This window comes from Tachypleus tridentatus, chromosome 7, assembly GCF_004210375.1.
Source record: "Tachypleus tridentatus isolate NWPU-2018 chromosome 7, ASM421037v1, whole genome shotgun sequence".
NCBI lineage: Eukaryota > Metazoa > Arthropoda > Merostomata > Xiphosura > Limulidae > Tachypleus > Tachypleus tridentatus.
The window spans coordinates 43,693,772-43,717,189 of NC_134831.1; the positions used below are offsets into that span (position 1 = coordinate 43,693,772).

At 32.2% G+C, this 23,418-nt stretch overlaps 1 protein-coding gene across 5 annotated transcripts in view; it reads right to left on the bottom strand.

Moving 5' to 3' along the window:
• Positions 1 to 22,663, bottom strand: part of Mvk (Mevalonate kinase) — a 65,442-nt gene extending 42,779 nt beyond the window's left edge. For 3 of the 5 annotated variants that reach the window (XM_076511366.1, XM_076511367.1, XM_076511365.1), the window contains exons 1-2: positions 22,448 to 22,663; positions 3,310 to 3,457 (exon numbers count right to left, since the gene is read on the bottom strand). In XM_076511366.1, the coding sequence (XP_076367481.1) occupies positions 3,310 to 3,445 (136 nt within the window). In that variant the 5' untranslated portion in view covers positions 3,446 to 3,457; positions 22,448 to 22,663. The remainder of the gene's footprint in view (positions 1 to 3,309; positions 3,458 to 22,447) is intronic. The other 2 variants (XM_076511363.1, XM_076511368.1) reach the window with 2 other exon arrangements.
• Between the last annotated feature and the right edge of the window lie 755 nt (positions 22,664 to 23,418).

Below are 23,418 nucleotides of genomic sequence, written 5' to 3' on the forward strand. Positions count from 1 at the left end.
GCAGGATTCCACCACAGATGAAAATATTGTGGAAAATGTGTCAAGGTAGCCATTTTTATTTATGTGTAGGCAAATTGGATGAAGAACTCTTCTGTTTATGACTGCATCTTTTTTCTTTTCTGTCTTTATTCAAAGGAGGTTTATCAGTCTCCATGAAGCCTGCCCTGGATTGGGCAGGTCCTTGCTGTTGGAAGAGGATTCCAGAGGAAATCAACAAATGATCATTTTGCATCTTGGAGTGGGAGAAGATGAACCTGAGGAACTGCCTGTACCCAGAACCACGGTAAGTGGATCTTGGTATTTGCTAGAATGTATGTTAGGGACATAGATGGGTGTTGAAGTTGATTCATTGACTTTTTTAACCATGGAGGTCAAAAGACTTTTCATTTGATTTGAGAACAATTCTTTTGGAGGCACAGAGAGATCCATCTGCACTCCCACTGTAGTAGTGGAATGAAGTGCAGCAGCATATGTCTGAGATGAAGCAGTGGACAGCAACTTTTAAGCCTCAGAATAAGTAATGTCATGAATCGTTTTCAAACACTGCAACTCTCTTTCTTCCAACCATTTGGGGCAAGAATGAAAATAGGACGGGTGAGAGCCATTGCAACTGACACAATGAGGGTCCGTTTCACAATCATAGACATCATTATTGTTACCACTGCAACAAGCACAGGTAAAGGAACCACAACATGACATATTCGAGTGACTGAACTACTGTCACTGGAAACATCTGATAGGGTTTGGAATTTATGGCCATACCCTGCAATTAAGATAACCTGCCTTAATGGTGGCAGGTGGACATGGTGATGTAAATGTCAGAATGAGGTCACTGGTCATCATCATAATTCCATCTTTCCAAGTGGAAATACGCCTCACTGCAGAAACTCCTTGGGTGGAGAAACCAGAGAAAATCTCAGACTCTGGGATGTTCTTCATATCCCTCTCAGCAATAACTCCTCGTGATGAATTCAAAGTAGCATGAGGTGTAACCTCAATAGGCATACTCCCAATTGCTGTTGAATGCAAGAGGAGTTCACTGTGTTGAGATGTGGATGTTTACACCAATACGTCACCAGATCGAAGCCATTTTACTAACTTTGGAGAGCTTGCAAGTCCCTCTAGTTCCTTCTGAATGAAAAGGAAAACATTTGCCCTAAAGCTTTGTCTAAAATATAATGTAGTATAAGAAAATGAGGTACAACAGGTGTTACAGATGTTTAAGATTGCTACTTAGAATCTTCAAGATGTGGTTGTTTACTTATGGACTGTTTTTTTTCACTATTTTATTTAAGTTTTTAATGAGAAGATCCATAATAAAAAAAGAAATATTTCAGTTCCCACTGACCCCACTCACCATGGAGCCCTGTGAAAAGACATACTAAAAAGCCAAATAAGGACACTGCAGCAACACTAAGGTTTTGTGAGCACTATACCCAAACACAAGCATCAGATACAATGTCCACAACACCTGTTGAAGACATCCAACACTGCTATTTGGTTGATCCTAGCCCAAGTGGACCAGTTGATTGATTCAAGGGGGCCACCCCAAGGCTGCCTGTCTACAGGAATTCAAGGCCAAAGTGGTGTGTTAGGGTTAGACCCCTCAACCACCAGGATTCTCTCCTCCCCTTCACGGGTCACTGGGTGGATGTTTAGATTCCAGAAAAGGTAAACTGAAAAAACAGAACTTTCCCTGGGAGGTCCCCTCACCATGTACAGGAATCCACACTAAGAGGCTGTATAAAATAAGAATGAATGTAAGAAACTGCCCAACAAGCAAGTAGTAGACAATATCATGTACAAAGATGAAAATATGATGCTTCTACATGTAAAAGTAATGTTGAATGTTGAAGCAAGAGGACCCTAAATAATTAAATAAGATGAAATGCTTAAGATCTTAGTTGGAAAAGAGAAGGAAATCAAGACAGAGCTGGCCAATAAAATGTTACCAACAAGGACAACTGTGGAACATAACCAAGACACACTGAGAAAGGTGAATTGCAGGAAACACACACAGAAAAGAACTAATAGAAGCTGAGTGTGTCTACAACCAGGGCATTTGGGTTTGGAATAAGGAATCAAAAGTGACAAGATGAACAGACTTCCTGACTCACAGAAATATGATGAAGGATAAGCCCAAATGAGGTTGGAAGGGAAAAAAAAACTCTAAAGTAGATCAAATAAGAGTCAGAGTGAAGAACAAACAAGAAAATAAAATTAGACTGTAGAAGAGGTCCACCAGGTAAAATGAAAAAGTAGTCAATGATCCAATAAGGAATAGAAACAAAATCCAAGATTGTGAATGGGGCAAGTGAAAGCCCTTATGACCCAAAGGAAAATATAAAGAGCAAAATAAATGTCAAACTATATCTTGTTGGATAAATCAACAGATACTTTGTGATGACAGAGCTATTCAAAATGAAGAGAAGCATCCAAAGCATGGACCATGTTCAATGAAAGACTGGAAGAAACAACGTGTTAAGAGAAAGAAGTCCCTTCACCAGATTCTAAAGAATCATCAAAAGTGGTTAAAAGAAGAAGAACAATGTGGGAATTTCAATCCCCAATATTAGTGACAACTAAGAGATAGAAACAGTTATCTGGAACAGAACAATGACTTTTTCTATGAAATTCAAAACCAAGAGCTCCTCAAGATAGTGGATGTTGTAAGAAGCAGAATGTGCAGGAAAAAAGAAGTGAAGAGAGAGATAGACATTATGTGACTCAATGATAAGCCATGAAGGAAGTTCACAGGTTAGAAAAAAAAGTATCCCCATAGTATTAGAGGAGACCAGATAGATACAAGTTGTTACTGGCAAGATGAACAAAGACAACCCTCTGGGAGGGGGTGTGATGGTGAGAGAAGTTACAAGAACAGTGTACATGTACAACTGTATTCACAGATAAAGAGTATAAATATTCCCAAATAGAATGATTCTTATAATAATCAGTAGTAATACAGACACAATTACATAATAAAATATTAATTTAAAAATTCTGTAACCATGCGTTATAGTTCCAAATGATAAGAAATTTGCATTTAATTATAATGGAAAATTACATAAATACACTGTTTTTCTTTAAAATTAAAATATCTTAACCTATTTTACTGCAGTTTTTTCTAAAGTAAAAAAATTTAAGTTGTTACCTTTGTAATCAATTTCCTTTGAGTTAAGAGATAACTACATTGATCTAATAAAATTGCAATTTGATATTTACACACACAAGTACAGTAAATCTGAAACACAACTGAATGTGTATATTCTCTCAACCTAAGAATGAAGCAGAAAAGACATGGAGACCAACCATTTGAAGTGACTGGTATCCTCATGATATCTTCAATGAGCCACTCACTGGTAACTTGTAAGTCAGGTAGATGAAGCTCTACAACATTCTTGTTAATAGGTTCAACTGTAGTTCTTGTTCGTAAGTCCACACTCATGGCAACAGCTGACTAAATAAACAGTAAAACATTAAATTCATGAAGTATATTGCTGAATTCTACTCAAAGTATTCTTCCAACAAATTCATATAAATAGATATTTGTGTAATACTGAATTATTTGTTTGAAATGTACAGATATAGTGGATGAAGATTTATATTTTTGGTGCATTGTTATGTTTCCAATTTTGAATAAAGTTGTGGAAATGAAAATTCTGCATTCACAGAATAAAAAGAGTTTACTAGTGTTATTATTATATTGAATAATATTCTGACCTCTGGTAAGAATTCATTATCAGTTATATACAAGCATGTTTGGTCCTTTTACTACAAGAAAGACACTAACATGTTTAAAAGACTGACTGATTTAAGCCACTTGAGATGTTTGTTTTAGAATTTTGTGCCAAACTACACAAGAGCTATCTGTACTAACTATCTCTAGTTTAGCAGTGGGAAAATAGATGAAAGCCAGTTACTCATCACTACTCACTGTCAACTCTTGGGCTACTCTTTTACCAACAAATAGTAGGATTAACCATCATATTATAACTCCCACAAGGTCAAAAGGGGAAACATGTTTGGTGTGACAGAGGTTCAAACCTGTGACCTTCAGATTACGAGTCAAGCACCTTAAACCACTTGGCCATGCTGGGGCACAACTTGAGATGAGATACACAGTTGATACTGAATTCAAATCATCAATATTGTTGGGTGTTTACACAGCCTTCCTGGTACTTTTTTGCATGAGTAAAGGAACAAACAGATTGGATACACAGATTTTAATAACTTAGATAACTGGTTTTATTTTTGGAAGACATTATATGCATAACTGTTGATTAACAACTTGTTTTTTACTTGTTATGAACTCCTGCAAAAGTGTGATTGTGCAGTAATTATAAATTATTAAAACAATTGGTTAGTTAGGCATATGAGCATAAAAAGAGCTTTTACAAGTTGGAGTTTTTGTTGTATTTTCTTTGTGTATTAGGTGTAGCCTAAATGGATTAAATCTCTTTCTGACTCATTGCATTTCATCATATATTGACAAAAAACTGTTAACAAAGCTAAAGCTTGTTTAAAATAAATACAAAACTTTTATAGTTTAGCTAAGTTATCACAACCAGTAGTCATTTCTGTATCAATACTGTTATTAACAACACAGTTAAAGGTAAAGATGCACTGACTCCACTGGCAAGAATTCATGTAATTACTTTTTGTATATACTTCTTGTTGCTTTTTCTCTCTATTTATATTAAGGTATTTGGTTCAGATGTAGTTTTACATGTAAATAATTTACAGATACATGTAATATATATACACATACACTGATTTTTGTGGTTCATAAATGGTATATTCTGTTGTTCATCTTAATTTCACTTGTCCAAATATCATACCCGTATAATAAAGTTTTTTCATTACTCAGTCACGTCTTCCCAAAACTTTTATTTTCTTAAAAGTGAGTTCTTCATTATCAAGTTTCACTATGGTTGCTACATGTGTAATATGAACCATCTCACTTGAAATTACAGGAATCACTGCAAGTGCAGGAACATCTCCAGAATAATAAGAACATCAAGGGATAGCAGAAGGGTAAGAACCCCATGAATTCATAAGTACCTCCACAGTGACCCACAACACAAGTGGAGTAACAAGAGTATAACAGAGTAAGGGAATAAAAGCATCTGTAATCACACGTGTAAGGACTTATGTTGATTAGTTCACCTCTAAACTAAAAGCCAGCCACTGGGAACTGACATCCACAAGAGGGGTAGGATGAGAAATTTCAACTAAAATAGTGAACTACAATTTTGACAGCTCACTGTCAAAATACATAAAATTAGAATGTGAGGTTTGGAACAGTAAAAACATATTCATCTATCCAAGCTGACTCTGGAAAGAGTATACAAGTATGTTAAGACTACCACCATTTGGAAGGAGTTAGACATCCCCAAAAATGTGAAAGTCGGGTAAAAGAATAACCATCCCACAAAAGACACATGGAACTGAAACAAATCCAAAGGGCAAGGCATGAAACTGGAACCAAAATATGTGGTGAAAAAAAACCCTAAGATAGCATCCTGAAAAATGGAAAATAAAAATGTACTGTGAGCATTTTAGACAGAAATAGCCTTTCCAAGTATGATAAAATAATACATATGAAAATGGAAAAAATCCCAAAAAGCAATTGAGGCAGAACCAATTGATAGAGAATCTCAATCAGTATTGAGCATACAAGACAAAATGGAGAAAATCCACAAGTAGGGCAGGTAAAGAACAGGAAATTGCCAGATGTGTAAAAGAATAAAGATTACAATATCTCAGAATGAAACAAAAGATCAACTAAAAAAAATTGACTATAGCATGACAGATACCCTACATAATGCTAAATGTATGAGATGAGACCCAAAAATTGACCAGTGGAGAAAAAGACTTGACCCTAAGTTCCTATTAGCAGTGGATGGTCAACAAACATCAGTGTCCCACCAAAGAACATCCCAAAAGAAAAGAAGAAATGTGTAAAGGAAAAAAAACTGAAGATAGCAAATGCCCTAGCCTATATATAGGTGGAATGCCTAAGAAAAAAAAGTGGAAGGTAAACATTACTTGTAGAAAAGTAGATAGAATAATATAAAGATGAAAAAAGTAGGTAGGGGAAAAAATTGATAGGATTGATGGATTTTCAAAGACATAAAATCAAGAAAAAAATTTGCCTGATGATAAGTTAAGGCCAGAAGAATTAGGGCCTGTATAGCACAAAGCTTGCAAGTACTCACTTTCAAAAGCCACACACAAAGATTGTCATAAAATATATTATCAGGAGAAGAAGAATGTACCATAAAACATGTTTGCAGTAGATATTTTGACTAATCTCACTATTTAACATACCTTCATAATGACAAGAAACCCACTTAAAGCAAAAATGTTTTCTCAGGATAGCTGGTATGGGTATTAAAAATTCAATCAACAACAAATCTTTCCAAGTAGAACTGAAAACATCTACTTCCTGGAAACACCTCAAAACAGTATCTTAAACAATTTTTTCAAAGTATTCTCACACAAAATCATCAACTTAATTTTACAGAAAAGAAAGCTAAAAAAAACATACATGGAAAGATATTAATTCTATAAACCTAAAACAAGACAACAACATCTAAATTCTAAAAGCATACAAATGCAATGCTATTGTCATAATGAACACAAATAAGTACAATCAAAAAATGATTAACATCTTATCAGATACATACAAATCCTTTAACTTTAAATCTATTTTTGACCAACTAAACCATCAAGCCTTAATGGCCTGTTTTGATATAATCTCCCTCTTCGTAGAATTCCCAACTACCAAAACCTGCAAGATAGCTTCAGAACTTTATATCCAAGACCCCAACCCATTAATACACACCCACAACAACAAATAGAATTTACTACCACCAAAACTAACTTTATGTTCAATGGCCAAAGGTACCTACAAATAAATGGCTTAAGCGTGGTGAATCCTTTGTCACCAGTTCTAGCCAACATTTTTATGACACATTGAATCTCAAGCAATAAATTCAGTCTTACACCCACCACTATACTGGTACAAACATGTTGATGATACAGTTTCTGGATTCACATCTACAGGACACATTTAGTTTTTTCAACCATGTTAACTCCATACACCCCAACATTAAGTTCACACGTGAACATGAGGAAACTAACCAAATGGTATTTCTCAACCTCAATATCACAAGAACCGATACACAATTTAAAACAGAAATCCTCAGGAACTCACCATACTGAACTATACATTCCTTGTGACCCCAGCACATGAAACAAAACCTCAAGATATTAAAAAACCAAATAAACACAGCCACAAAACTATGATCGCCCAATAAAATTAATGATGAAATCAAAAAATAAAACAACACTCCATAAAGATCAATAAATTTCCTCAAAAAATTATTGAAAAACTTACACACACACACACCTAGATCAACAACAAATAATAATAAATTCCAAGAAACAACAAAGTATAAAACCTTACACTACTGCATACCATATATTTCTCATATTAGTGAACAAATAACCAACATTTAGGAACTAACTTATAAAAAAACAAAACATTCCAGTAAACACTAAATTTATTCAGAAACCAGGTACTAAGGTCCATACAATGTTAAAACTACACTGACAAACACAATATTTACATTGTATTTTATAAATAATGTTGATGTTGTATTTGTCAACACCATAACTTATATTGAAGAAACAAGCAGAAAATGGAAACCATATTAAAAAAAAAAAAACAAAACACCTTCACATGTTTTTGAACACTGAAGATCAAATAAGCATAACCACAAAAAACACCAACATACTAAGTAGGAAAACAAATAAAAACACAAAATCAAAAAATTCCTACTTATACAAGGACTCAAACCAAAATTGAACCAATATAAAGAAACACCTTTATACCTATACTAATTAACAACCTTACATTTAACTGCAACACTCCCTACAATCTAATACCCATTCATACTCTCATCCCTAAGATATGCCCAGCAACAGTACGTTACAAACTCTCTTTGTTAACCTGAAAATAAACTGAAAAGGTCGAAATGTTGTTCTGTACTTTATTTCAATTAAAGTTTTAACACCCATACCTGCCATCTTGAGAATACATTTAATAGACTGATTTTTTTACTCTTTACTACAGCTTTAAAAAAAAACAATATTATTCTTACTAACAACTGAAACATGATAAAGTTTGTAAGTTGGTTCATTTTGGATGAAACATTTTTGGTTTGGTATTGTTTCTGAAGTACTGCCTGCCTTTATAGTATATTGCTGCTTAGTCAACTTAGTGACATTGAAAGTACAGAATTATTGTTCTAGCTTTTCAAAAGAAGAATTAATATCTTGATTGGTTTTGCACTGTTTCTTTGCTTTTAGAATGAGTGAAAATACATTTTGAAAGTTAAGTAAAGAAAAAAATATGTTTCTATATGCAACAGTTCTTACACTGTGCAGTTTGAATTTGGTTCTTGACATAGCTAAGTTAACTCATAAGAACAAAGACATCCCTGCAATTTTAGACTAACATTTAAAGAAACATTTGTAACCTATAACACTTCACTAAAAACAGAGTAATGCATGTTTCTGTGGTTTCTGCTTAGTTTAAAAAATATTTTTCATATAGTATTGGACTGTACCATGCATTAACTCTTACTTAGTCAAATTGTAAAAGTTGTCATGATATATATATTTTATTTCAGTTCAGGTTGAATACAGAGTTCCTCAAACAAATCATTTTTCCTTCCCTACCTCCAGTACACCCAACATACAAGTTCACTAATTGGAAATTAGTCATGTTTTCTTATTGCAAAAAAAATGTCTGCAACAGAGTGAGACACACTTTTCTTTAATGTTGCCAAATAAAATATTTGATCAGGGACTACAACAACGTTGTACTTGAATCACAGTGAATGAAAGTGGTGTTTGTGTGGTGGAGTCATGTAGAAGCCTGGCTCTCTTAAGCTATTATGTTTTGTTATATAAAGCCAGTTTTGTCCCTATAAAAATAATTTTTTTTACCTTTGTGTAACTCCATCTAGATAATAACAACCTTTGAACTTTAACTGTTATAATTTTGTTTATAGTATTTATACTGGTTGCTGAAAGTTGCTATAATTTGAACTTGCTGTAGACGTTAACTTCATATTTCTTAGCAACAAATGTATTATCTAATTGTTGTTAATTTATATACTGCCAAAATGAAATTATAGGCAACAAAACAAAAAAATATTTGTTGATTTCTTAATTTAGAATCTCTGTTGGTTAAAAAAACAGTTAACTTGTATTGGTTAAAAAAAAGTTTGTTTTTAATAAAAACATTGGTGATATAACAGAATATAGCTTAATACAGAAACAAGTTTAAAAGTGAATCAAAATCATTACTTTCATGATACATTTTATGCATTTGGCTCAAAGCTGGGTGATCCCACATTAGATTTTACTTTTTAGATTCAATGTTATTTTCAATAGCTACAAGGGAGAACACAGTGAAATGGTAAGAGAAACATTTAAAGATTTCTTCAATCTTCTTTCATCAGTTCAACATATCCACAAAAAGTTGCCCTTCTGTATGTTAAATAAAGCTTGTGACTTGTGCATTTGTGTACCATCTCTATCATTATATCCTCTCACTCCATTCATACACAGAGTAGTTCAGTGGTAAGACTGAAAGATTATGTTGCTAAAAATTGGGTTTTGATATCTATGATGTGCACATAACAGATAGATCACTAAATAACTTTGTGCTTATCAATGAACAGGTTTATTTATTATGAACTCATATTTTTCATAAAAACACACCTATCTCATAACTTGATATTTTCTAAACCACTAGTTTGTGGGTCTTAACTGACTAGAATGAGAGGGACACCTGTATGAAAAATATTACAGAGTAGAAAAGGAGATATTTTGGTGCTGTGACCAAAGAATATCACTATTGAGAAGGTTTGTGCTATTTCTGAATGGTGAATAGCCACATTCTTCCATACCACATTGAAGACCTAAATCCATAACACAGCCATCGAGCTTAAGGGAAAGGGGAACCATCTGACGTACATGTTGCCCAAATTGTGATATCAAGAAACAAATACTTGGTGCATATTAAACTTTTATTGAAAAAAACATATTCAGATGAATTGTACTGACTAATAAATTTGTTAATAACTTTTGGCAAATCCAGTTCATCTACATTATTCTTCAGAATATGGAGACAAGCAAGATGATTCATGTGAAACTGACATGGTGAGGTATGAGAAACTTTCAGTTTCCATAGAGCAGAAAATGATCTTTCATCAGTATATTTAATCACTGGTGTCACCACATAGATTTTGAGCAATGTGAATACTGATGGATAAATGTCCATCAGAATGGGAGTTTTGCACATTGCTTATTCAAAATAATGTATGGAAATATTTTATGAATCTGGAAAGTCCTTAAAGATGACAGTGTGCACTTATTCAATTTCATATTTCACACATTCCTTTGATTTTAATGGCAGTAGTTAATCTTGACAAGTGCTGTACATTTATCAGTTTCTGATTGCTTGCACATAAATTGCTAGATTATGCAAATTACCTGTAGAATATCTCACAGAAACTGATTCAACAACAGCTGCAAACACTGATTTGTACATACTTTCAAATTCAGCTTCTATAGTTTGTGTAACAGTTGCACCTTTGTGTAATGCAAGTTCTTAAATGCCTATAGTTTTAGATGTGAATAAAACAAACTTGTAAAACTGTTACAATGCCAGCATCATTAACACCCTGCAGAAGTGAAGCCATGTCTTCAATGTTTGAATGGAAAAACTTGAAACATTAGGTGACTGTATTAGAATGTGCACTAGCTAAGTTATTTTAAACAGCTTCAAATAAAAAAAACACTAAACTTCTACATATTAATAATAAACATACAAACTTGCACATGCACCTTCAATGGCAATGCAGTATCATTACAGATTTCCTCTAGTCAATTCAATTAACTGTCATGTTGAGGTACAAATGGCATTATAGCATTGTCCTGCAAAACCAAACATGTTTAACAGAGGTCGTAAAATGGCAGGAAGGACATCATCCATCGTATAGGCTTCATATGATGCTTATCTAAGAAGGGAATATTTAATAAATGCAACCACCTCTAATAGAACTTTCTGGGATTCCACAAAGCACAAATGAGGATTTACAATGTCTTGGGCTATCAAGATCAGTCCCTGACCAGAATGGTAGTTGAAGATGCATTTTAGATGTTTGTTTAGAATTTGTGCTTCTACTCCACTTTTTGACCTTTCATTGTACTTATGCCATCATAACTCTGCACACAAGCTTTATTAATGTCTAATTCATACAATAATAGTCCTTGTTTAATTGTTTAATTTAACAAAAAAATTGTTGTTATTAACAAATTCCACAACAGTATGAAGTACATTATAAGTTATAATTTCCATGATTTCATTCTACCAGGCCCGACCACAGCATTTATTCCATATATGTAAAGAAAAATATCTTTATTAAACTGGGGATTTGATACCAGCTTGAACAATACCAAAATGTTACTTTCACGAGCCTCAGTACTACTGTATGCTAAACCTTGCTTTCCTAAATATATCATAACTTCATAACTCACCAAATGCTTTCCTATTTGCCTTTCAGCTTTCACTTTCTTTACTACTAATATACATTGCTTTTGTGTCTTTTATTTTGATACTGATTTTTGTAGTTGTGCATTCTTTATTACTCTTGGCTTCTGTCATGCTTTTATAGACCATGTTTACCCCTTTCTAAAACCCCTCCATCCTGTTACCCATTGAGATGTGGAAATTGAAGAATCCTGGGATGAAAGTAAGCAATTATTTTGCACAGCACACATACATACAAGGCAAATTATACCAATCATATCATGCCTATATTCAACTTGTGTTGTGGGAGATAACATGTGGTTAATAACTATATTTCTATGTACAAACTCAGTTACAAGTGAGAATATGTAGGTGTATCTGTTTATGTACAATTACATTTACATATTAAATAATTTTGTTTATACGTGTCAGCAAGTCGCTGATTAATTATTCAAAATGACATTCTTTTCTATTGCATGATTTGTATATGTACATACACAACGTATACACTAACTGCTGAATGCATAAAGTTTTTACAAATAAGTCATGACAGTCATCCTGTCATGCATTCCATTTATCAGCACTACATTACATTTTACAATAGATTGATTATATATATTACTGGTAACTAAATGTGACAGCTTAAATGAACAATCTATTAAACTGTCAAAACCTATATGTAAATATTATGAACTGAATGCATACAGTTGGTATTATTTTGATTACTGTGTATGATTATGTGCTATACAATTGTAAACACAGGTGATCCAAACCATTTGCAAATAATAATGATTTACCCTTCATTTTCTGTAAAAGCTGTTTAAATGTTTAAAAAATCTATTTAAAATTGTAGGAAGAAAATATTACCCCTGAGTCTTCTACAAATATGCATAAACATATGTAATTATTTTAACTGGATGTTTAGTGAAATACATGTTGTGTTTAAAAATCACTTCTGTATTTGAAATTAAAGGTATGTCTACATAAAAGAAATTTAATTAAAATTTAAATAATCAAATAAATTAAATAATATACCTAGAAAATATTTTAAATGAAATATTACACTTGTACATTGTCCTGGGTAATAAATAAAGTTAAGCAATCAGACTAATCTTATGCTAATTAAACAAAGATTTATACAAATATGTAAGGTACTCTGGAAAAAATTATTTATATATTTTCATAAACTACACTACCCAGACAGAGAAAAATAGTATTAGCAGTGAGGTATATAACACTATTTAAAATTACCTACATTAGAATATATACATTTTTTTTCCACCATCCACTTATTAAGAAATTTTTGGAGCTAACCTCCCACTGACTCCCTAGGATTTTGAAAATGTTCAACTGTCACACATAACAGTGTCAAACCTATATTTTTTCAGGATGTATTATCTGGAGGACATTTAGAACTTGAGCAATTCTGCAGATAGATCTTCCCCATTGACACAGGAAGGCACATTCTACAACTATAGTACTACAATAACTGCAGCCAGTGTCTCCACCTGGAAAAACCCAATCATATACTATGGTTATGGGCTATTGGAGAATTTCCTCACAAATTGCACACAAGTTGTTTCACAGCAAGATAGACAAACCCTTCCATCCCAAATGACTACACAATACATTCATGAGGGTATGCAATGAGCTGTGGCTTTAGTTCCAGTAATGCCAACAAAGCCTGATTCAGATATAGCCTTTAACATAAAGTTAATTGTTTTGGAATTAAGGACAAAGCTACAAAATGAGCTACCTGTGCTCTGCTCCCCACAAGTATGGAAACCCAATTTCTAGTGGTGAGAGTCCACAGACATATCACTGTGCTACTGGGGAGCTTGACTTGAAGTGTAGAGCAGTTTATGCTCAAGTGTGTGGTGGTCATACTAGCTCTTTTTTTGATTGGGTACTGTGTGGTATGAGTGTACAAGAATGCATAGTAGGGCAACATTTTCTGGTTGATACAGCAATTTCCAAAACCTAAATAAATACCATCATGTATCAAGCACTCTAAGAAAAGCTAGTACTCCAGCAGTGGATACTCACTTTATTGTGATGAACTGTAGCACAATGAATGTGAATGGAGAGGCTTATGGGTCATTCCATTTCAAATCATCCAGATTTTGGAAAATTTTCCAAGTGACACCCTCAGAATGCCTTGAAAAAATTCACATGTGCTCATCTACCCATATAATGAAAAACTGCCAAAGAGTAACTCAATATCTCTAATAGTCTCTAATTTACAGCCCTGTAAAATTTAATTTTTTGTTATTTTTGGTGAATTCATTTTCAGGCAACTTTGGCTGCTTAAAGCTGCAAGAGTAATGGTGGTAGAAGGCTGAAATTTGCTACACTGACTGAATTAATCTCACAGAATTCAAAAATGGTCTCAAACCAAGTTGATCTCTCTTAGGATTTTCATAGTGAGGCTGTAAAATCACCTGAAAATCCAAAATCATAAAAAACATAGGTTTATTTAATAAGCCATAGCTCTAAGACTTAATATGATACAAAGCTGCATTTTGTTTTCAAATTTCCTATAACATATCAGTTGATAAATCAGCAATTGTCATAATTAAAAGTCTATTAGATCTCCTGTAAAAAAATTTAGTTGCATGCAAATTTTTATGATTTAGCTAAAAATAGCCCTACTTCAGACTACAGTTTGACCATGTCACCAGCTGTTCAGCCTTTTCAGATTTTTACCATATATTCAGTAAAGAATTGAGTCATCACAATATTTTGTAATTGCTACCATACTTACGAGGAAAACTTATCAGATTTTATGACATTTTTATTTTATCTGTTAAACATAATAAAAAAGTTTACAAATATTATAATAAAACCATAGTGTATTTATTAAAAAATTAAAACAGTATTTAAACAAAAACCAAACATCAACAAAATACCTTTATTAAGCTATAAACAACCTCCAGTCATGCAAGTTCTTTGCTTCATAATATTTATATTCCTGCTTTAAGATAAACTAATAAATATGATGGTAAAATCTTTGCCAAACATTGTACACCTGTTACTATGTTAAACTTTTAAAGTTTTCTTTGTCACCTATTCAACTCATCTCTAAACTGTATAACTAACCTACTTTATCTCAGGTTATCTGATAGCTTCTCACTGAAGACAATTTTTGTGGCTTTCATATATAATTTAACACACAAATAAAGGAATATCTAAGAAAACCAAACACAAAAACTTCTTAAATCTATATATTTATTAATATATATGACAGTCTAATTATTGCTCCATCCAATCATGCTTAAACTTTCTTTATAGCTGCTATCAAAGCTTTTTTTAACTAGTAATTGAAAAACCATTTGATAAAGCACCATGTTAAGGTTAAAACCAAAGCCTGTAACAAAACTAAATAAAAGGCTTGAAAATCAAGAAATGGCTGAAATATTCTCAAAGAGTGATAGGTTCTTACTAAAAAAGTTACTCTTTAGGATGGGTAGAAAAATATTGCAAAAAAAATCAACAAGTTTTTTGTGCAAAAATTAAAATATTAATTTTTTTCTTTATGAATTACTTTAAATAAATGTAAGAATATGACAAAATATGAATCTCAAAAAATGTTTGTTACATTAAGTACTTAGAATTAACACACAAAATTGCTTTACAAATTTGTGGAAAATATGTGAAAAGACAGAGGAAGTCCTGTCTTTAAGCCAAATTATTTAGGATTAAGTTATTCTTCTCATCCTAAACTATTGTACATGAAACTGTATCATACATGTAAGATGATAAAAAATCTGTAACAACCTGAAAATACAATAAGCATTCTGCATAATTTTTGCTACAAATTTCATCACATTAAAACTAATAAATTTGTATTGATAAAAATAAAATCAACTAGAAAGCCTATATATTCCAATAATTTCAAAGCTTATATCTTTATTACTAGTAAGTAATACAATTGATACAAAAATAAGTGATTGAAAACAAACATTTTAAATTTATTTTGTAATTGTAATTAAACACTACTATTTAGAAAAAATTATGATATTTATATCTAAATTCATATTTTAACATTTCTAAACAGGACACCTGTTTTCAATTTAAATTTGTTACTTATACAGTCATAGCACTTGCATTTTCCCTTATCTTCAACGTCAGTAAATAAGAAAAGATTTTCCTCAAGAGCATTGCAACTACCAAATAATGAAAAATGGATTTAGTGATATGTATACATTATATGATCTACACGTCCTAAGCAATATAGAATTTGATGAAAATTCTATAAAGTTTATAGCATACACATATTGTTAGTGACTTAAAAAAGCCAAGGTGCAAAAATTTACAGTGGCAATGTTTAATTTACATTTATATTGTTACATTTGTTTAGAAACAATCAGTTATCAACTGAAGCCATAACTGGATTGCTGTGAAGTATAACTATGGTAACATTAGAGAAACTGAAGAAAGCTTGTACAAAAACTAAAAAAGCAATCAAATAAAACACTGAACTCTAGTATTTCTCTTTGATACTATTCATTGTTTTGTATTAATTTCTAAAAGAATAGAATAAATAAAGGTGGTTCAGATTTCTGCCCCCCCCCCCTATATTTTTGCCTACTTACAAAAAATTAGATAAAGATATTAATTCCTGAGACTCCTTAGACTCTTCATCTAAACTTATGCCTATTATAAAAATTAAGAGGTTATTATTTCTGGAAAAGTGTATGAAGGTTTGCTCCACAAATTTCTCCACTAAATTCTTGTCAACACTGTTACAAATTTCTGAAACAAAAATAGATGTGAATCTGGATCCCTACTTCATATGTTTACTTAATTATACAATATTAAAAAATACACTTATGAAGCTATAAATTGAAAACATAACAAAATGCAAAAAATCAACACCAAAAAACAGTGAATTTACACTTTATTCAATAGTTAAGTAATAAAAAAATTGGAGGTTGACTTCACCCTAATAAGTAATTTAAAATTAATGACATCTGCAAAGAGCCTTAGTAGTTTTGCATTAACACAGAAAAAGACAGAAATTTAGTACCAACAGACATCCAAATCATAACCCTTATATTACAAAGCATTTACAAAGATGTTACATATGTTTGTTTATTTGTAGTTAAGTGCAAAGCTACATTATGGGCTAAATATGCTTTTCTCACAATGGGTATTGAAACCCAGCTTTTAGCTTTATAATCCCTTAGATCTACCATTGAGTCACTACTGATGGAGAGCACCATCTATTATGAGGTTTTATGCTTAAAAATAAACAAACATAACAGCAACATTTCAAATACTTTGATATTCTATGACAGGATATTCATGATGGCAATTGCCGCATATTTTTTTAAAATGGTCATTGTGCCCTCAGAAAATCCCCAAAATCCACGGCCATGATTGTCACCCTCAATATCCCTTTGGCTGTCATGCTCTCCCAGTCTAAATTTCTACTGTGTACTGCAATAAATGTAATGCCACTGGGGTTCACAGACACTAGACTTACAACCTACAGAAAGTACTTTGTTACAAACAATATATCACATAAAATACACATAGTGGAGGGAGTGAAGTTTTTTGACAGTAAAACATTTTTGCAGTTTGATAAATCATACCATACCACAGGTTCTTGGTAGTAGCAAGCTATCTAAATCAGCACTCAACAAAACAAATCTTGAAAGCTTATACAAACGTTCACAGTGGCAGAAATACATGATGATCAAAGTCTGCTTGTTAAAGTGAAGTGTGAGCATGCCATGAAATTGGAACATTTGTTTCCTTTGGTAATTATGCAGATTACATCCTGATTTTTTTAGAAAATGAAGGAAAATAGAATATGTCAATAATTCAGCTTGATAAATTTTATGTGCAAATGCAACAAAGGCTTAGGCCTACTACATTAGCTAGCTACGGTTAATGTTACTGAATCACAAGTAGTGAATTGCAGAATTCAATGTATAACAATGCAAGATTTACAAGTTATAATCACTGTAGTGTAGGTGTAATTTACTGTTTATCAGCACTAGCCTACATCAGAAGTTTCACAAAAAATACTAGTAGTAGTATTTTTTGGAAACATAATGCAGACGATGCATTATGACAATGCATGTTTGTATCCATCTGTCTGTCTGTACATCAATATTTTCAAATGGTTGCTGTTCAAAGACTGTGCAACTTATTTTCGTCAATCTTGGTCAAGTAGTCGGACATGCTAGAGTTGAATTTTGAAGGTTGAAATTATGCCTTTAAGTTTCTCCTCCATGGATTTTGTCTGATCATTCTCATAGTTAGACAAACTAATAAATGTATAGAGATGCATAAAAGTTATATAGAATTCTCAAGTCAAAGGTCATTTGGGGCATGAAATTTGAAAGAACTTAGAACATTTCACTGGGGAATTTAGATTCTGAAAGCTGTTATTTAGTTGTACAATGTAGTTCAAACATTATCCTTATATGCTACTATATAAATAATCTTTCCTTTCTAGTTGGATGAATTTGTTGTGTTTAGATGTTAAATTCTGATATGAGTGATGGCCACAGATGCTTTCTTAAAGTTTTGATAAACTAAGCCTATGTGTAAGTGCAACTAGCCTGACTTAAGCTGTGTTATGAATTGAAATTTGGTTATTATAAAGTAACATAATATTCTTTTTTATTAGCCTGCAGCCCTCCTGTAGTGATGCTTCTTGTTCTGATCATGTTGAGGATGTGCCTCTTGACATGGAGGTTGGTCCAGAAAGTAGAAAAAATTTAAAATCTGGTACTATACAATGTAAGAAATAAAATTGTAATTCAAAACTTGAGACAGTGGAAGGTTGGAGATGTGACTGGTTCAAGTCTGAGCAAAAAAAAAAAATGTTTCAAGGTTTGAAACATGATGAGCCCTACATGAAGGGCAACTGAAACTTTGATCTGGACACATCTGTTTTAGGCACAGATCAGAGCACTTTTACCCAAAGAAGGCTGTTAATACATGGTACACAAGGAGGCCAAATGTCAAACCATATGGGCCAAAAAGCAGCAAAGTCAATGTCTCTGAGGCAAAAACATCAGAGAGAGATGATGAAGAAAGCTAAATTGAATATAAACATAAAAAACAAAATAAGAATTATTGTTTGTTATTTCTAGTCTAAAGCTTTATTTTGTTGATTTTTCCCATTACAAGAGAGCATTTCAAAAATACATTATTTTTTTTATATCTTAAAACTGATACACTGTTACTTCATACATCTAACTGGTTAGAGTTAATATTTATCTGATAAACAAAACCTAGAAGGATGAGCCAGCTTCCCAAGTCTCCAACAAAAAGCATTTATGTCATATTTATTAAACTAATTGGAAAACTCATTTTTATTCTATTAATATTAATGCGTACTAGCCCTCAATGCCCTACAATGAATTTCTTTTTGGCCTTTATGCCCTTGAAAATAATAGAAAATTCAAAATTACCTTCTCAAAGGTAATTGATTAAATGTACACTTCTAATTCATTTCAGGACCTAGTGTCATAAAAGAGTCAAAGTGTTTTTCAGTTTGATAAGTAGTGTTTCATCTTTTCAAAAAATGTACACAATATCTCCTTTAGATGGTTGACCTAGCACAAATTAAAAACATTCAATGAGTCATACTAGAAATATTTTGACAGATCTATAAGAACCTCTTTTAAGATATAAATAACACCAATAAATTTGACTGACTATCTTTTTATTTTGTATATAACCACTAGTATTTGCATCTTCTTTCTCAAATAGATTTACTGTAAAACTGCTTCATAATCATTACATACTGCTTTCATAGATATTTCCAAATTCAGCCATCTACTCTGCATATTTTCGTCAAATAAAATCTTAAGAGTTTTAGTTGCATCTTTTTTTGAAATTCATACATTTTATTTACATCTGTAATTTAAGATATGATGCTGTTCTCTCTGAACAATTTGCTTAAAATTCCATAATTGGCTCAAAATAGGTTCTATCTACTTAATATATTCAACAGGTATGATTGCATCTGTCCAAGAGAGTGCCCAGTTTGTGATATACACAGTAAAAACTTATAGGCAATGGAAATTTGTCATGCAACAAAGCAAAATACCAGTGATGTTGAGAAAACCCACTTGTAGAGAAATATATATGTAAAATACCAGCTCACCTGCCCATTAGTACTGATGACCTATCAGAAGTAAAACCAGTCAAGTTAGCAATATCTAACCAACTTTCTTGGATGAACTTAATAAAGTTTGAAATTGCACTGTAATTTAGAACTCTAAAGAAGTTATTGCCACTGATCTGAATGAGAATTATAAGGTTCTCTTTAGAATTTTCTTCAGGCAATATCCAAAACAATAATGCCTTTAAACACTTTCCATCTCATAGGTTTCCACAGTTTCTTCAACAATCAGAAATAGTTCCATCGACTGACATTCAAAATATTTCAAATTTGAGCAGTGAAAAATATCTACAATAATGTGTAAGATAAAATATGTATGTTTGTGAAAAAAACCTGTTCATAAACTAAGAATACCACTTTCTTTTTGAAATACTGACACCTATGCCAATTCTGTTGGTAAAGTTGAAATACAAGTATATAAAGAGCAATGACATACAAAAGTACTTTATATATGTAAAAAAATGACTGGTATGGGTAGAGAAAGTCTGTATGTTACCTCTTTCTTTCTTTGTGAACCTGACGATGACCAAAGAAGGTTGAAACATTGTTTGCTACTCTACATAGTGCTTTCTCTATCCATACGAGCCATTTTTTTACATATATAATTTTCTATACAAGTGGGTTTTCTCATCATCACGGATACAAGTGTACCTCTGTAAAATCTTATGAGTACATGTCTCCTTTATTCTTGTTGTATTTCATGCAGAATAAACACAACACTCCTCCCCTCTCATAACAGAATGACCAGCCCTAACTTAAAATTATTGCATAAGAATCCTATTAGAAGAAATATGTTTTTTAATGGACACTTGAACAAGTATGATTGGTTGCAACTGTATGGCATGCCAATTAATTATAGCATAACAAACTGGAAACATTTGACTGACTATCTTTTTATTTTGTATATAACCACTAGTATTTGCATCTTCTTTCTCAAATAGATTTACTGTAAAACTGCATCTTACAGTTATAGCAACATCAGTGTAATGCTCACTTTTTACCATAAACAAATAATTATATAATCAACTGATGTATCCACATGTGATTCTTTTAGAAAATAAAACAGGTTAAAATTGCATTTCAGTTGATTATCAGCATTAGCAGTCAGTTCATACCAGCTACCCTGCTTATACCAGTGTGGATACACAGATATATGCAAGTAGATGTCTAAGGTTTGCAGATTAAGAAAAAACTGTTCTGCATGTTGAAATGGCAGTGCTCAAATCTACTGTGAGCACTACCTCATAACCAGTAGCTATCCACATGGCTGCAAAATATACAGCTGGTAACCTTATCTAAAGTTCAATGATCAAATTAGAGTAAAGTAATTAGGCTGAAGTTGAATATTTCATATTAATACTTCACAAATGTCTAGGCAAGCATCTCATATCACTTTAAAACAGTGTAAAATTTATACTTGGTTTACATACAAGAAGATACACTAACACTGTTCTTTTCAATTTTTTTATGCAATAAAGAATAATTATATTACACAAAACCAATTTTTACAAACAGGTATTTAAATATCATTGTCTGTCTGAGCAAAGAAAGATTGTAAAACATTGCAGTGTAAATGCAAAAAATACTGACATTGTTACACTGTAGAATGTGTGTGCCAAAAATATGAGGCTGAAATTGGCTGTTTGAATAAAGAAGATATGCGAGCTTCATGTATGGAAGTACTAGGCATGAAAATCCATAACATATTACACATTTTACCTGTAATACACATTGTAATAATGTGTAGTGTAAATAAATGACCTTGGAGGTAAGAAAAATTATACTCATTTTTTTAAGGTGTAAAGACACAGAAGTCTGATAAAATAGACTTACAAAAGATATAAATTTGTATAAAATTAAAACTGAGAGCTCATAAGTTTTATACAACCATGATAAATAGGTAATATTTGAACTTTCCACATTTTCTATTTGTTAAACAATTTTCAGATTTTCTAAATACACATGTTTGTATTAACAGTATTTATCTGGTCCAACTTAAATTCAAAATAATGCTTTCCATATTTCACCAACAATCATTACTTGCAACAAAACATTCAACCGTTTTGCAATAGTTCACGATGAAGAAACATATTAAAGACACAAAATGCAAATCTATGTTTCACATACCTATAATTAAAACACATTTCTTGTAAACAACATTTATTTGTGAGGTTTTATGAAACATTAAAACAAAGACTTTTTTCTTACTTTATAAAACATGCTTTAAAACAAAATTTTGGTAGGTAACCAATGGTTATATTTTGCTCCATCATTTTGAGCCTTTCCCGAAGAAACAAATTTGGTAATCTAGATATTTGAATTATATACTTCCATATTATACTCAGAAACTCTCCTCTACCAATTACGGGTTTTCATTTCTGTACCACTACCAGTCTATAGTAATTGAATCCCATTAGATTTGCAAAATCGAGTAACCTATATTAGTAAATGGTCTCTTATTACATCCTTCAAACTGAAGTAACTAAATCTTCACAGTTATAAAGTATCACTTACTTTCAAACTCATTATCAGTGTTATACTTAGTGTTTAACACTAAGTACATAACAGCTCTTAATAGTTAAACTAGCCTTACAAACTCAACTGCGTTTGAACTTCAAATTGATGTTGAATTTACAAGTACATAAAGTGTTCATGTAAACAAAGGGTATAAATATGATTTAACTTACCTTTCCATAGACAACTGCGTGTTCCCCATGGAGAATTCCTTTTCCAGGAGAGGAAGCAACTATTTTTCCATTAAAAGTTTTAAATTATGGAAGTTTAAAACCCGTGCGAAAATTGTTTTCCGGTTGATCTGTGTATATATGTTGTTTTAATTTCCGTTTGCTCCACCAGTTGCAGTTACGCTTATACATGTGTGTTATCACAACCAACCCGTATCGCTCAAACACGTGTTGTAAAACTCACCAATGAATCACAAGATTCACCACGCAAAAATAAAGTCAATGATGTCCATCATAAACAATATAGACAACATGTACGCCCACAATCAAATTGCTTAGCGTGAACTGTCGAACGATTTAGCATCTCGCAGGTAAACGTAGTCTTCAACTCAGAGTTTCTTTTAGTTTATGGAAATAAATCGCAGTCTTTCTGTTTCAGTTTTAGCATACATTATGAATTTAGTGACGAGAGTGCAAAGAACCGTAAAACCTTCAAAGTATAGTGAATATTTGTATGATTTAAAGAAATGATTTGTTTGTTTTGAATTTCGCGCAAATATACACGAGGCTATCTGCGCTAGCCGTCCCTAATTTAGCAGTGTAAGACTAGAGGGAAGGCAGCTGTCATCACCACTCGCCGCCAACTCTTGGACTACTATTTTACCAACGAATAATGGGATTGACCGTAACATAATAATGCCCCCACGGCTGAAAGGGCGAGCATGTTTGGTGTGATGGGGACTCAAACTCGCGACCCTCATATTACGAGTCGCACGCCTTAACCACCCAGCCATGCCAGGCGATTTAAAGAAATAAACCTAAAGACATAGTTTGAGATAACCTAACCTAGAGTCAAGTACCTAAAATTTATCATGAAAATAAAAGTATCGATCCACTTTTAAATTTAAATCGTTTATGAATTGAAGGTTTTTCACACTACTAAGATTTTTTTAATTGAAAAAAAAACTCTTTAA